Consider the following 15,973-nt stretch of genomic DNA (forward strand, 5'->3'; position numbering starts at 1 on the left):
CTTCTGTTCTTATAGAACGCCAGCAAAAAAAAAACTATTTACATGTTGCTTTTCACACTGCTTTTGGATTATAATTGGATTTTAAGGCTCGTATGAATGTCCTGCTTAATATAATGTTTGTGTCAACATCGCAAATCAACTGCATTATAATTAGAAAACACTTGAACTTCAACCAGTAAAATGGCTCTTTGGCTAGCTTTTGCTACAGCCTATATCAATGAGCGTTAGCCTTCTAGCTAACAAATGCTGCATCCAAAATAGTTATTTTGCAGAGATCACAACCAAATATAATCTTGGCGACTGTTCAAGCCAGAATAAAAAGATAATTGTAAGTATATGAGAACCCCAAAAAGTTATTTTGTTTAGAAGAAATAAAAACGTAAATCTAGGCTATGTTGAATGGGTGCAGATGGCGATGGCTTTCTGACTGCAGCCAAGAGTCGCGTGCATCTGACGTCAGTGTGTCGTGTTCTGGAAAGAGGTCTATTACCGCTTTCAAGAACCTTTACGTTTTGATAGGGTTGTTTGAACTAAAACCCTTTAGGCATACCGACAGAAAAAAAMATTAATTATTATATATTATATATTATTTTATAATATAAAAAACGACACATCCCTGCCAAGTCTGGCAAGTGGCCCAAAGGTTGTTGAGCATCCGCAGTGGCTCTGCAAGCACTGAGAGGGTATTCTCTGGTGCTGGCCTGCTCTCCGGGTACCATCGCATGAGACTCTGGCTAAACTCATGTTTCTAAAAATGAATTCAAAGGCACTGTAGATGGAGCCTTATAAGGCATTTTTAGTTTAATGTGCATTTCATTCTAAGTAAGTCACAGCCTATATGTGCAATTTATAGACTATAATGGTTTAATACAACAACATGTTGTTTAAATMCTGAGGGCTTTATGTCCCTACCAGCCTAGTGTGTCGCACTCYCAAATGCTTCACWATMTATTTATTTGTAGGCTATAGCCTTGAAATAATWTAAATAATATAGCCTAAATAATTAARTTAGGCTCCCTGTTTAGGCTCACTTAGGCTCCCTGTCTGGCTCCTATTTAGAGTGTTTATAAGATGTTTAATATGACATGTAGCCTATTTGAAACGATGAGCGCTTCTTAGTCACCTTTTCCTGTTGTTTATTAAAATACTTTTCATTCAAATCATATGGTTTGGTTTCAATACTTCAAAAGCAAATGGTTGGTCCAGGTAGTCACAAAAATAGATGGGYTGTTGGTTAAATGGTGATTTTAATGAATGGAGTGATTTTGGAAGGAACGTGGAGCATCGGTGTGCAAGCACCGCTCCATGGGCAAGCACCGCTCCATGGGCAAGCACCGCTCCATGGGCAAGCACCCTACATGGGCAAGCACCGCTCCATGGGCAAGCACCGTCCATGGGCAAGCACCGCTCCATGGGCAAGCACCGCTCCATGGCAAGCACCGCTCCATGACCAAGCACCACGCTCCATGGGGCAAGCACCGCTCCATGAGGCAAGCACCGCTCCATGACCAAGCAACCGCTCCAATGACCAAGCACCGCTCCATGGGCAAGCACCGCTCCATGACCAAGCACCGCTCCATGACCAAGCACCGCTCCATGGGCAAGCACCGCTCCATGACCAAGCACCGCTCCATGGGCAAGCACCGCTCCATGAGCGATGAGAAGGATTTCAAACCGCTCAACTCCACTCACATACCCTGTTTAATACACATGTATGTGAATTTGTTCCAATACATTTGTTCCCCTAAAATGGGTGGATGTTGTACAAAAAGTGCTGCGGTTTCTAAACGGTTCACACCGATATGGATGCAAATACCCTCAAATTAAAGCGGACAGTCCTCACTTTAACGTCATTGTWTCATTTCAAATCTAAAGTGCTGAAGTACAGAGTCAAAACAACAAAGAATGTGTCTCTGTCCCAATACTTTGATACTGTAGCCCAGACTCAATACCAGAGAACCCAGCGAGTGTACGAAAAGAAAATCCTACACCTAGCCTAAAAATGGGAATCTGGAGAGACAATGGCATTCTCATGGCACAAGAGATTATCACTGGTAGACTGTAACAATGGAAAGTCTACCACTGACAATACAACAGGGATGAATAAAACATCTTCCTAGTAGGATGACCCTCTCCTTTCAGTTAGTAACACTGTTCTATTCTACACTGTGCTCCATCTGTTATTACTTAACACACTAACACAGATTGTTTCGGTTGTCTTCAGAGGCTAAAGGGAGCCATCTTGGAGGAGGTGAGAGGCGAGCCTGCCCAGAAAAGGAGGAGGAAGAAGAGAGCGTGAGGAGGAAAAGAGAAGGGGTAAAGAGAATGAGGAAAGGAAGTGAGAGGAAGATGAAGAGAGAATTAGAGAGATACGGCAAAAGAGGGGAGAGGAGGAGAGAACTAGAGAGGAAGTGAGAGAGAGAGCGAGAGAGGCGGAGAGCGGAGAGAGACGAGAGAGATGCGAGAGAGAGATGAGAGAGAGAGAGGAGGATAAATAGAAGGTTAGAAAAGGAGGATGAAGAGAAGAAAGGAGGACTTACAGGTGTCTGAATCATCATGGCTCTCTGGTCCCTCATGGTTCTGACTATGTCTAATGGATAGACGGGCTGACTGCACTCCATCAGGCACAACGCTGTCTCCATGGTGATGAGAACTCCCGTTCGGCCAATCCCTGCACTGAGTGATGACACACAAGCGGGAGAGAAGGGGAGAGGYGGAGGAGAGGAGGGGCGGAGGAAGAAGTTTCACTATAAACTCATGACATCATTTCTACRTTTTAAAACCCTCYAGTCAATTTCCGCAGCCCTGCTGAAATCCAATAAGCATTGTAAAAAAATCCACATAAATATCTGTCTGTTTAAACTAGATATCTGCATGGGCTGCATCTCAATCCACCGTATCCTCCGAAATCGGCCTTCTACATCTGTAGTGAAAGGAGGCAGAGCTAGTGGTGTTTGTTAGCCCATGAGACGTCCATAAAATCGGTCTTCTCAAGAAAACGTCTGTAGGATCCGAACGGTATGGCCCACAAACTATTATGACCACTCTACGGAAAGGTGAGTGTCTCGGTTGTTTTTCTCTACGCCCCCACAAGCCTCACAAGACTTGCCTGAAGGTTACCGGGTACCAGTAAAAAAATGTATGGAAGTAGTTTAGTGCCTAAAAAAAGGGGTTAAATATGTGTTTCCAAATGAATACAATAGTTTCCTGATCTTTCTTATATTTCTCAGATATAGGACAGACACTTCAAAACAAACTTCCTTTAGATTTTTTGGGGGACTATCTGTTGTTCCACGTAGTGAATCTGTTATTCAATGCTTTTACATGAGCTAATAGCAGTAAGGCCAAATTCAATGTTTTATCCAACAAAAAAACATGAATATATTTTTGTATACCTGAAGGGGTCCTAAAATATCAAATATCTAAATGATCCATGGTATGACCATCTTAAAACACTTCCATATGTTAGCTCAGTAGAACCCCCTGCGGCTTAGACTCTAGAGGGTTAAATCAGTGCATCATTATTTTTCTGGCGTATAGCAACACACATAAAGATCGATTTATGGAATTAAGTCCAGATTCGAATCCAGAAATCTCCCAATCCCTGGGCTCTATACATTAAATCCATTCCAGTGTGCTGTTGAGACATGTATTGGCTGAGTCAGATAGGTCTTACTTTAGCCAAGTTATCTGCCTGAGACGTGGATTTCTAAAAAGGTGTGTAGGTGTTCTATCTGGAGTGTTCTGGGCTGCTGGGCTGTGTACTACAGCAGTGTGTAGGAGTCTAGTAGAACATTCAGACAGTTCCACTGGGCTGTGTACTACAGCAGTGTGTANGTGTGTAGGAGTCTAGTAGAACATTCAGACAGTTCCACTGGGCTGTGTACTACAGCAGTGTGTAGGAGTCTAGTAGAACATTCAGACAGTTCCACAAATAGGGAGAGGAGTAGCCTCTGTAGCTGAGACACTAGGGCTGAGGTCAGATCGAGGGATCCTGTGATGAGTTGTTTAGTGAAAACATAGACCATTTCTTGCTATACATCCAAGGATGTGTGTCATGCATTATGTTCCCTACCTGCAGTGGACCACCATGGGCTCATCCTTGCCGGCTCGTTTGCTTCGCACCAGGCTGACAAAGTCCAGGAAGTCCATGGAGTCATCTGGGACYCCATGGTCCGGCCAGGCCACGTACTGGATCTGGGTCAACTCCCGGACCTCCTCGCTCTGTCACCATGACAACATAACAGTACAGTCAGTGCAATGTCGCTATGACAACAGGGGAAAAAAAGGACTGTCTGCTCTGCACCCCCCTTTATTAACATTCCCCACCACGACACACAGAGACACCTCACTGACAATGGTGGAGCACAGCCAGACCAGCACGGTTAATCAAAGCTATTATGGGATGTTTGTTTGCCCTTTCAACATCATCTATCAGTGTCGCTATGGTAACACACACAGGCTGCACGTTAATACTGGAAGCCTCATGGCTGTAGCTGCTGGTCCCCATGGCAACATGATGATCCACCGTACGTGCACCGCATGAGGCCAAAAAAGAACAGCCCACACAAGTCACCAMGGCAACTCTTTTAAATGCTTAAAGTGATAGTTCCAATGCTGTGTTCGTAACGCTAATCGTTTTTAGCTGTGATCCACCATTTCGCTAAGTTTACTTTGACTTCCAAATAGTTGTCATTGCATTAGCACTGGCCATTGGGAAACACAACAGTGACTGGTGAGCATCATGTACCTCGAGGTGTGTAAGGGTCATGTCTCGGACCAGGAAGGCAGAATTACCCTCCTCAGTGAGACAGGCCAGCTGGAAGCGGCCGTACGTGGCAGTGCTGTCAGGGTTGGGCCAGTACTGATGACACTTTACCTGTTGGCACAGAGCAACAACATAAGGCCTCAGACACAGATTAGTATGGCATCATGATAGAAAAAACAGGATCAATTAAATGTTTCTTTACTCCAGAAAAACTCCTGTTTATATTGAGTGTATGACTAGGGCCTGGAGTTTTTCCTTCTTAGGTTACATTGTTCAGGAAAAACTCCTGTCTCCTTTCCCTGGAGGCCCAGAGAGGATACAGTACATGTCTAACCCTACTGTACATACCCGTCCCCTCTCCACCTGGGTGGTGAGCATGACCACCATGGAGGAGCTCTGCTCCCAGGTCATCTGCCAGAAGTCTGGGCACGTGTTGGGCAGCGGGCCCTGGCACGCAATGTACCGGTTGATCAGGCTGGACGCTGGGATCTCCATCTAGAGTACAGGGAGGAGAATAAGACCTGTGTGTAGGGCTGTTAACGATCAACAGTGTGTGGGCATGTGAGCATGTGTCCATTTCCAGTCCTTGGAGTGGAGACTACACCTCCATCTTGGCCGACAGAGGCCTATTTTAGGCCTGCTGAACAAAGAGTCCATGGTAGTGTGGGTGGACTGAGGCGAACAGCATATGTGATGAGGGAGGAGGTTAGAGCAACTCACGTTGATGTAATTTGCATTGATGTAGTCATCTGTACTTTTCAGAATGACCCGTGTGGCATCATCTAAAAACGAAAGAGAAGGAGAGACAGGGGAGAGAAATGAGGAGAGGTGTGTGAAATGGTGGGTTAACACAGACTAAGAAAGTGAAGACAACTGTGTGTAGGAGACTGTAGTGTGATGTGATACTCACAYGGTGAGATGTCTCTGTAGCGGTTTTTGGAAATGTTTTGAGGTAATTTGGCACACAACATTGTCATTCCAGGACTTTTCCGGTAAAGTTGCTGTGAGAAAATAATAAAAGCTTTAGGAGAAAAAAAAACCTTGACTGGAAATCTCAAATCTTACTTTAACTCTACACAAGCACCTCGTTCTTTAACAGCCTCAATACATTTAGAAATGTGGAGCAAGGAACCATGATATTTCAGCAAAGCATCAAAAATGAAATGTACAGACGGAGAACGCCTGCTATGTCTGAACGTTCACAATCAGAACGCCTGCTATGTCTGAACGTTCACAATCAGAACGCCTGCTATGTCTGAACGTTACAATCCGAAAGCCTGCTATGTTCTGAACGATTCACAATCAGAAACGATGCTATGTCTGACAGTTAACAATCAGAAGTCTTGCTATGTCTGAACGTTTCACATCAAGAAAGCCTGCTATGCAAACGTTCACTTGTCAAGTGTTCAGAAATCAGAACGTCTGCATATGGATCAATGTTCAGAATCAGAAGTCTGCTTATGTCAATGTTCAGATTCAGAAACGTCTGCTAAGTCAATGTTCAGAATAGAACGTCTGCTAATCAAATGTTGCGGGAATCAGAACGTTCTGCTAAGTCAATGTTCAGAATCAGAACGATCTGCTAGCGTAGGGCGAGAAAGTAATTTTGCATACACTGTCTAGGTTTTCTCTACTTACAAAGCATGTAGAGGTTCTGTTATTTTATCATATGTACTACTTAACTGTGAGAGAGGACTCTAAAACAACAAATCCCGAAATCACATTGTATTGATTTTTAAGTAATTAATTTGCATTTTATTGCATGACATAAGTTATTGATCACCTACCAACACGTAAGAATTCCGGCTCTCACAGACCTGTTAGTTTTCTTTTGAGAAGCCCTCCTGTTCTCCACTTTTACCTGTATTAACTCCACTGTTTGAATCTCGTTACTGTATAAAAGACACCTGTCCACACCTCAATCAAACAGACTCCAAACCTCTTCCACAATGGCCAAGACCAGAGAGCTTGTGTAAGGACTCAGGGATAAAATTGTAGACTCTGCACAAGCTGGATGGGCTACAGGACAATAGAAAAACAGCTTGGTGAGCAAGGCAACAACTGTTGGCGCAATTATTAGAAAATGGAGACGTTCAAAGATGACGTTTCAATCACCCTCGGTCTGGGGCTTCCATGCAAGATCTCACCTCGTGGGGCATCAATGATCAATGGAGGGGTGTGGTCAGCCCAGAACTACACGGCAGGACCTGGTCAATGACCTGAAGAGAGCTGGACCACAGTCTCAAAGAAAACCATTAGTAAACACCACGGCCGTCATGGATTAAAATCCTGCAGTGCACGCAAGGTCCCCCTGCTCAAGCCAGTGCATGTCCAGGCCCGTCTGAAGTTTGCCAATGACCATCTGGATGATCCAGAGGAGGAATGGGAGAAGGTCATGTGTCTGATGAGACAAAAATATAGCTTTTTGGTCTAAACTTCCCTCGCCGTGTTTGGAGGAAAGAGAAGGGATGAGTTACAACCCCAAGAACAACATCCGAACCGTGAAGCTGGAGGTGGAAACATCATTCTTTGGGGATGCTTTTCTGCAAAGGGACAGGACGAACTGCACTGTATTGGGAGGAAGGATGGATTTGGCCATGTATCGCGAGATCTTGGCACAACCTCCTTCCCTCAGTAAGAGCATTGAGATGGGTCGTGGCTGGGTCTTCCAGCATGACAACGACCCGAAACACACAGCCAGGGCAACTAAGGAGTGGCTCCGTAAGAAGCATTTCAAGGTCCTGGAGTGGCCTAGACAGTCTCCAGACCTGAACCCAATAGAAAATCTTTGGAGGGAGCTGAAAGTCCGTATTGCCCAGCGACAGCCCCGAAACCTGAAGGATCCTGGAGAAGGTCTGTATGGAGGAGTGGGCCAAAATCCCTGCTGCAGTGTGTGCAAACCTGGTCAAGAACTACAGGAAACGTATGAACTCTGTAATTGCAAACAAAGGTTTCTGTACAAATATTAAGTTCTGGCTTTTCTGATGTATAAATACTTATGTCATGCAATAAAATGCAAATTAAATACTTAAAAATTATACAATGTGATTTTCTGGATTTTTGTTTTAGATTCTGTCTCTCACAGTTGAAGTGTACCTATGATAAAAATGACAGACCTCACATGCTTTGTAAGTAGGAAAACCTGCAAAATCGGCGGTGTATCAAATACTTGTTCTCCCCACTGTATGTCAATGTTCAAGAATCAGAACGTCTGCTATGTCAATGTCAGAATAGAACGTCTGCTATGTCAATGTTCAGAATCAGAACGTCTGCTATGTCAATGTTCAGAATCAGGAACGTCTGCTATGTCAATGTTCAGAATCAGAACGTCTGCTATGTCAATGTTCAGAATCAGAAAGTCTGCTATGTCAATGTTCAGAATCAGAAGTCTGCTATGTCAATGTCAGAATCAGAATGTCTGCTATGTCTGAATGTTCAGAATCAGAATGTCTGCTATGTCTGAATGTTCAGAATCGAATGTCGCTATGTTGATGTTCAGAATCAGAATATGCTTGTCTGAATGTTCAGAATCAGATATGCCTGCTATGTCTGAATGTTCAGAATCAGAATGCCTGCTATGTCTGAATGTTCAGAATCAGAATGTCTGCTATGTCTGAATGTTGAGAATCAGAATGCCCTTCTATGTCTGAAAAGGCCCACGTCTTTCCTTAAGCTGCTTCCACCTGCTGTGTGTGGAATTCAAAAGATGCTACTAATCTTTAAAAGGGGCATACATACATTGTATGTGAAGTGCAGTAGCGGATTAAGACCAAAACACAAATATTTGTATAAACCCACACATGAACGGAAAACATTTTCTCAGTGCATACCGGTATGTTTGTTCTGTATGTGTGTATGTTTCCTTTGCCCTCACACTTTAGCACATTCTTCTAGTCTAATAACACAAGGTAGAGAAACAGGAAGCTGTTAAGTGTGCCTGATGAAAGGCAGGAAGTTATCGGAATGCGGAAATGATAACACTGGTGCTTCTCACCACATTCAAAGAGCGGCCGATGCATCAAAGAATTAGCCCTTTGTTTTTAAGTAAACTATTTGCGGCCTCCCAAGTGGCGCAGCGTTTTAAGGCGTCACTAAGGACCCGGGTTTGATCCCAGGCTGTGTCACAACCAGCCGTGATCGGGAGTCCCATTGGCCCCGTGTCGTCCGGGTTAGGGGAGGGTTTGGCCGGGGGGGCTTTACTTGGCTCATCGCACTCTAGCAACTCCTTGTGGTGGTGCCGGGCGCCTGCAGGCTGACCTCGGTTGTCAGTTAAACTCTGTTTCCTCCGACACATTGGTGCGGAGGTTAAGAAGCGCGGTTTGGCGGGCCTTGTTTTTCGGAGGATGCATGACTCGACCTTCGCCTCCCGAGCCCGTTGGGGAGTTGTAGTGAACAGAAAATATGGAAATTGGGGAGAAAAAGGGGGTAAAAATARATATTAAATAAATAAAGTAAACTACTTGGCGATTATTCCTCACACAGTAACAGGTGTTATAGTAGTTGTCTTATGTGCCATAACCTAGAAGTTATGGGGGTCTCTGTGAGGGGCATCACCCTGCACTTAGAGGGCACAGTAAATCACAGCAATAAAGCTGATACTGTAGAACTTGTGTAACACCAGTCCTGGGCAACATTTCCCTCCAGAAAGTGGTAACCTCCTTTGTGACCTCAATGAGGTGAAAACAATAGTGCACAAACTAGGGGGAGCTATTGCTCTCGCCACATTTCCAGTCACCTCAGAAAAAAAATGAAAAAAAAATGAACAAGACCCACATGACTCGAGGTACAACAAAAAAATCACAAGAACATTGGGAGGAATAGACGTGATAGTCTTGCTCATGAAAGCTTTAAATTTGTAGATGAGGTGAGGACTGACTCACATCAAACTGGGCTAGTACTTCCCCGCTGACCAGACCCTCCTTCAGGGTGTTCATGGAGTCCCTCCAGGCGTCCTGGTCCAGCTGACTGGGGTCCTGGGGACACTTCTCTGGYATGTACTGGAAGTCTGGCTCAGTCTCCTGCTTCTCCTCCACCATGTCATAGATGGCTGGAGAGACAGGGAAGGAAGTAACACAGTTAGTTAGAATAGTGTCTTGAGAACKACAGCCTGCTATATTTGATGTCACTTGTTCTTCTACCTGTATCGTAATGATTTGGCCTGTTTTAACTGCACATTTCAATAGTGGTCCCGTGTAGCTCAGTTGGTAGAGCATGGCGCTTGCAACGCCAGGGTTGTGGGTTCGATTCCCACGGGGGACCAGTACGGGAAAAGTATGCAATTACTACTTACTGTAAGTACCTCTAGATAAGAACATCTGCTAAATGACATAAATGTTAAATGTAGTAAACCCAAGGAGATTACTTAGTCACCAATCAGAACCCTCTCCTCACCATTGGGCCTGACCAATAAGATGAGCTCTCCTGAGTGGCTCTCACAGCTGGCCTTGATGAACATGACCACCTGGTCGTGAGTGTGCTCCGAGATGTCTCGACCGTTGATCAGAACCACCTGGTCACCTTCGTTCAGACGAGGGACACACAGGTCAGCCTGTAGAGGGTTGGAGGAGAACGCAATCAGAACACAGTTGAGTCAAGTGGTTAAAGTGGTATACTGGGAAGAACAGACTAGAACACTGGGCCTGTAATATAATAAAGTTTCTCAGAGCAAGAGTGCTGTTCTAGGATCAGGTTCTCTCTGTCCATATAATCTGATTTGATTACTGGGTGATGTCAAATCAGACCAGGTCAACGCAATTTACATTGACAGACAGTCCTACAAGTGTGAGTCTACTGTTCCAAACAATGGAACGTTTCATACAGTGTGTGAGTATGTGCGTGTTCCAATGAGAGAGCGTGAGAGGGAACAAGACAGAGGGAGGGAAAGAGAGACAGATAGAAGGGAAAGATGGAGAGAGAAATAGCGAGAGAGAGTGAGATGAGGGGTTGAGACATTGAGTGTGAGGGCAGAAGTGATAGGGAAAGTGTGAGCGTGTTTCTGAGTATCTGAGAGAGGAAGAACATGAGTATGTGTACTGTAAATYTTTTTAACATTTTATTTTKATTTWACCTTTATTTAACTAGGCAAGTCAGTTAAGAACAAATTCTTATTTACAATGACGGCCTACCCCGTCCAAAACCCTAACCCGGACTCCCAATCACGGCCGGCTGTGATACAGCCTAGAATCAAACCAGGGTCTGTAGTGTCGCCTCAAGCACTGAGATGACTTAGACCGCTGCACCACTCGGGAGCCAGAGTGTATGGGGTGTTGGTTAATGTTCTAACATACCGATGTCCCAGGGGCCACACGAGACACGATGACGGGCACCTTCTGATCAGCTCCACCCTAAAACCAAGGCAATGGAGAGGGCTAAACAATCTGATCATATCACCAGCAGTTCTTGGTTAAGTCTCAGGATTAGGAGCACTACGGTTAGGTGACTACCCTCTGGGCATTGTTATTTAATAGCATTATACATAAAAAAATGATATAATAATAAAGATGTTTCATTGTCACACACACATGATAGGTGCAGTGAAATGTGTAGAACAGCGCACCTGGAGCAAATTAGGGCACATCGATAGATTCTTCACCTTGTCGGCTCGAGTATTTGAACCAGCGACCTTTCGGTTACTGGCCCAACGCTCTAATCGCTAGGTTACCTGCGGCCCTACAAAGCACTACTGTAGGCACTAGGCAGAGGTCTCACCTTGACGTTGAAGCCAAATCGTCTGTTGTCGTCTGGCCTCATCTTGACCAGGACCAGATTGTCGTGAGGGACAACACCGTTCAACTGTAGAGAAAGACATAGGGATGTGTTAATACATGTCTACACTGGAAAGGACATAAGCTCCTGACAGCCTACAGAGCTTAGAACTATGGCCAGGGTCATGGTTTTTCTGACCTTGTGACCTCTGAAGAACTGTGGGTCCTTCAGAGGTCACAAGGTCAGAAAAACCATGACCCTGGCCAAAGTTCTAAGTCATTTAGGTTCAGCTGAATAAATTAATTATGAAACAAAATGAAAACAGTGGTAGATTGAGTCAGGGCGGACTTACCGTGGTCTTGTTGGTTGCCATGGGGACATCGTACATCTCGTTGATGTGGTTGTCAAGGAGACTCTGCTGGGAGTGGTCCTGGATGATCTGGCTCAGGTTCTTCCTGGACTGTTTTGGAGGCAGGGCCGGGGGCAGACCATCTACTGTCTCTGGGGAGCTGGAGAGAGACACAGACAGCGTTAGCTCATGGTAGAGTACCTTCAGTCTGTCTGTCAGCCAGTCCCTTTTAAGTCCTTGATATTTTTTCAAGATAAGGCACGTTCCATTTCCTAAAATACAACAGAGCTAACAAGAGCTCAGTAAGCCATTCAGCCAATCAGAGCTTTTGGATAAGTAGAAACTCCAGTTGCTCGTGGCCATTGGCCAATAGTTGAGCTCCTACAGCACATCCTCCACACAGAGAGAGACTGTGTGTGTGTGTTGTAGTGTGTAACTATCTAACAATCCCAGTCACAGTGGGTGTGTGTTGTGTACAGTGTACCTAACCATCCCAGTCACTCAACCACATAAATCCCAGGAGGCCCAGGGGGACTAGAGGCCAGTCAGGAACAGTCACAGCACATTGTCTTTGTTTGGCGTCCTGTATGCCAGGCTGGTGTCACAACACAGGAGACACTGGTTGGGAGGGAGGGGTGACACTGCAGGAGGGACAGACAGGCCTCTCTCTCAAAATAAACAGATACCACAAGGACTTCAGCCACATGGCTGAGAGAGGGAAGGGGGGAAGGGACTACTGCTCACTGACACTGACCACAGGGACATACACAGAGTATTTGTCTGTATTTATCTCATTACATCAAGACATAAATACAGTTGCTGTCCTTCTCCCCCCAACTGATTGAAGTCAGGGAACGGAACAGTCAACCTTAACTTAGTTCTTTAAAGTTCAGGCTGGGGTCAGCAGCCTCTAACGTGACAGTGTAATGGGATGTTTTCCTGGTTCACAGATCAGGTTGTAGAAGGGAGGTATCATATGACCTGGTTGCCTTGGTTTCCACTGCTTAAAACCTCATCTTACTGAGGTAATGCTGTGACAGCGAATACTGTTGTATTGATGTTTCTTTTTGAGACAGAGAGAGACAGAGACAGGAAAAAGAGAGATGGGGAGAGAGACAGACAGACAGAGAGACAGAGAGGAAAAAGAGAGATGGGGAGAGAGAGGGCGATGTTGAGATCCCAGGAAGAGTGAGCAGGTGGTTATGTCATCTTCTGGATCAGTGAAGAGAAGAGCAAATGGCTTGGCACAGAATGTGGGTGCGTGCAAGCGTGTGTGTATGCGTTTGTCCGTGTGTGTGTGTGTGTGTGTGTGTGTGCGCGTTTGTGTGTGTGTGTGTATATGTTTGTGTGTGTGAATAGAGGAGTGAAATGAGAGCGAAAGAGGGAGGGAAAGTATATAGGCCGAGTGTGGGTGTGCCTCTGTGTATATGCATAGGTTATGTATGAATATATATGAACTCACTACTGTAAGTCGATCTGGATAAGAACGTCTGCTAAATGACTAAAATGTTAAATTGGGAAGTGAGGGAACTCTGAACTCCTCCCTCTATTCCCATTAGAGATGCGGTATCTGTACTAGTGCTTGCGACACAGTTCTTGGTAAGATAACACTTCTGCAGAGCAGATAAATACCCTTCCTGCTTTAACATAACAAGCCAGTTGTTGTAGAGGCTCTTACCCAATCTAGCCTAATAATAAACAGTTAACGGAACTCTGAAAGGCATCTCAAAGAACATAACAGCCAAAAGAACTGGAGTACAGGGTTGTCTGGAGGTTGAGGTTAGGATGTAGAGCAGAGGGAAAACAGGGGGGTGGGACAAGGAGAGGGCTGAACATAGCCTTACTCAGCAGGGCAACTCAACACTAGTAGTCCAGGGGTTAGGTCACCCTCAAACGTCATGCTGCTACAGTAAAGTCACCAGGGGTTAGGTCACTCTCACACGTCACGCTGCTACAGTAGAGTCACCAGGGGTTAGGTCACTCTCACACGTCACGCTGCTACAGTAGAGTCACCAGGGGTTAGGTCACTCTCACACTGCTACAGTAGTCACCAGGGGTTAGGCCCCTCTCACACGTCACGCTGCTACAGTAGAGTCACCAGGGGTTAGGTCACTCTCACACGTCACGCTGCTACAGTAGAGTCACCAGGGGTTAGGCAACTCTCAGACGTCACGCTGCTACAGTAGAGTCACCAGGGGTTAGGCCACTCTCACACTGCTACAGTAGTCACCAGAGGTTAGGTCACTCTCACACGTCACGCTGCTACAGTAGGGCCACCAGGGGTTAAGTCACTCTCACATGTCACGCTGCTAAAGTAGAGTCACCAGGGGTTAAGTCACTCTCACACGTCATGCTGGGTTAGGCTCTACTGTTAGGCTACTCTCAGATATCAGTGGACTACCAGTGCAGTAGACTACAGCCACGGGCCGGGGAAGTTTGACCTAGGACGGGTATACTGCGCTGAGTCAGACAGGCCTCATTTTTATGTGTCTACCACCCCCCACCTTGCTCCATCCCAGCCCTGCCGAACCCCCTCCATGCCCCCAGAGCTGTAAACACTTTTTATAGCCAGCGTTCAAAGGCTCTGTTTCCATTTAAGCCCATTAAATGACATTTGGGAAAGGGTGTGAACTGTAATTGCAAGCCACAGACACACAAGCCAACCGTTAAAAAGGATAACTTTTAAAAAGCAGCCGTTTCAGAAGTCGGAGCAGACACCATGGCACTGGTACTGTCATGTCCAATTAAAATGTGGCTTCCATTGATTTTTAGACAGTGGCTTTAGTGGAGCCTTTAACAGTGGAATATAGTCACAGTCACCAACTTTCACCCTCATTAACAGCTATGGTGGTGTTTTGCAGAGAGGGAAGAGCTGGTCAGAGACAACTTCCATTAGATTGTCAGTCTTGCTTAGAGCAGTCCCTTGGTGCATATTGTTTTAATGTAGGCCTAGTATCTCGTACTGGGCTACAACTAGGTGCCCCAGTTGTTCCTGGTCAGATCCTAAAGTCATGTCAACCACCACACCTCTCATCTTCCTGACTACTACAGTGTGTCCAGTGTCCACTAGAGGTCCAGACTGATGGAGTTGGGGTGAGTGGACGAGGCTGACTTGTGATTGGTGTGTGTGTGTGTGTGTGTGTGTGTGTGCGCGCGCGCGGCAGCAGACTTACGGGCTGGAGTCCAGACTGATAGAGTTGGCCTGGGTGGAGGATGCTGATTTGTGATTGGAGAAGACGGGGAGACTAGGCGAGGCGTGGATTATGTGGTCCACCAGGTGCCCAACCGACAACGGGCGCATCCGCGTCCCCTCCTCTACGAACAACGAGTTCCGGCTGCACGCACACACGCAACATGGTGGTTAGGATGAGTGTGTGTGGAATCAAAGCAAATGAATGTACGGTATTCCACACTGTTTGAAGACTTCCATTGTTTGTTTGATTCTATTATGTTTTACCCAGCTTCTGTGATACATTTGAATGTGTAGAATTCCTTTTGTTTTGCCTATGCTATGAACAGTGTGACTTCCATTTCTGATGGTATTGGAACTGGGACTCCCTCACAGCGTGTCTCCCTCTCGGAGGCATGGGCGTTATATTAGGACAGGGTATATAAGGAGGAGTGACAGCCAGGTACTCACTGGTTAGGGGTACCGGGTGGGGAGCGTGTGGGCAGGCTCTGGGTCTCCAGCCTCTCGTCTGATAGGCTGTTCCTGCTCACCGCCTCCCAGTCTGTCCCGCACATCAACTTCCTGGCCATGGGCTTACTGGGAGACCTACTCAAACAGGAAATATAATCAGTCACATGACAGAGCCAATGAGGATGTGATACTGCTGACTTTGTGATAAGGAAGACAGAGGGTGTGTCTAAAAATGCACCCTATTCCTTATATAGTGCACTACCTTTGACCAGGGTCCGGATAGGGCTCGGGTGGAAAGTAATGCACTATATAGGGAATAGGGCGCCATGTCAGACCCAGCTAGAGTGGTGAAACACTCCAGTCTAAAGCCCAGATGTAAATGACTGAAACACAGCTCAGTGATAAAGATAGAATCCTTGAGACTAGGATGTGATGATTGGCCCATCAACATCACTAATTCATCCTACAGCACCTCCAGGATGTGATGATTGGCCCATCAACATCACTAATT

The 15,973-nt window shown here is 45.7% G+C and overlaps 1 protein-coding gene and 1 non-coding gene across 2 annotated transcripts in view; one reads left to right on the forward strand and one right to left on the reverse strand.

The window, feature by feature from the left end:
* LOC111959491 (tyrosine-protein phosphatase non-receptor type 4-like) overlaps positions 1-15,973 on the reverse strand; it is a 102,911-nt gene that overhangs the window by 4,121 nt on the left and 82,817 nt on the right. Inside the window, exons 15-27 of the mRNA XM_023981103.2 lie at positions 15,463-15,597; positions 14,996-15,157; positions 11,826-11,982; positions 11,477-11,560; positions 11,056-11,112; positions 10,160-10,316; positions 9,649-9,815; positions 5,679-5,769; positions 5,489-5,550; positions 5,117-5,263; positions 4,751-4,879; positions 4,076-4,224; positions 2,541-2,676 (exon numbers count right to left, since the gene is read on the reverse strand). Coding sequence (XP_023836871.1) covers positions 2,541-2,676; positions 4,076-4,224; positions 4,751-4,879; positions 5,117-5,263; positions 5,489-5,550; positions 5,679-5,769; positions 9,649-9,815; positions 10,160-10,316; positions 11,056-11,112; positions 11,477-11,560; positions 11,826-11,982; positions 14,996-15,157; positions 15,463-15,597 — 1,633 coding nt within the window. The remainder of the gene's footprint in view (positions 1-2,540; positions 2,677-4,075; positions 4,225-4,750; positions 4,880-5,116; positions 5,264-5,488; positions 5,551-5,678; positions 5,770-9,648; positions 9,816-10,159; positions 10,317-11,055; positions 11,113-11,476; positions 11,561-11,825; positions 11,983-14,995; positions 15,158-15,462; positions 15,598-15,973) is intronic.
* Positions 9,953-10,028, forward strand: trnaa-ugc (transfer RNA alanine (anticodon UGC)). The gene has a single exon. It is a non-coding gene; the product is annotated as a tRNA-Ala (tRNA).

The sequence above is a fragment of the Salvelinus sp. IW2-2015 genome, linkage group LG36, assembly GCF_002910315.2.
Source record: "Salvelinus sp. IW2-2015 linkage group LG36, ASM291031v2, whole genome shotgun sequence".
In the NCBI taxonomy this organism is placed as follows: domain Eukaryota; kingdom Metazoa; phylum Chordata; class Actinopteri; order Salmoniformes; family Salmonidae; genus Salvelinus; species Salvelinus sp. IW2-2015.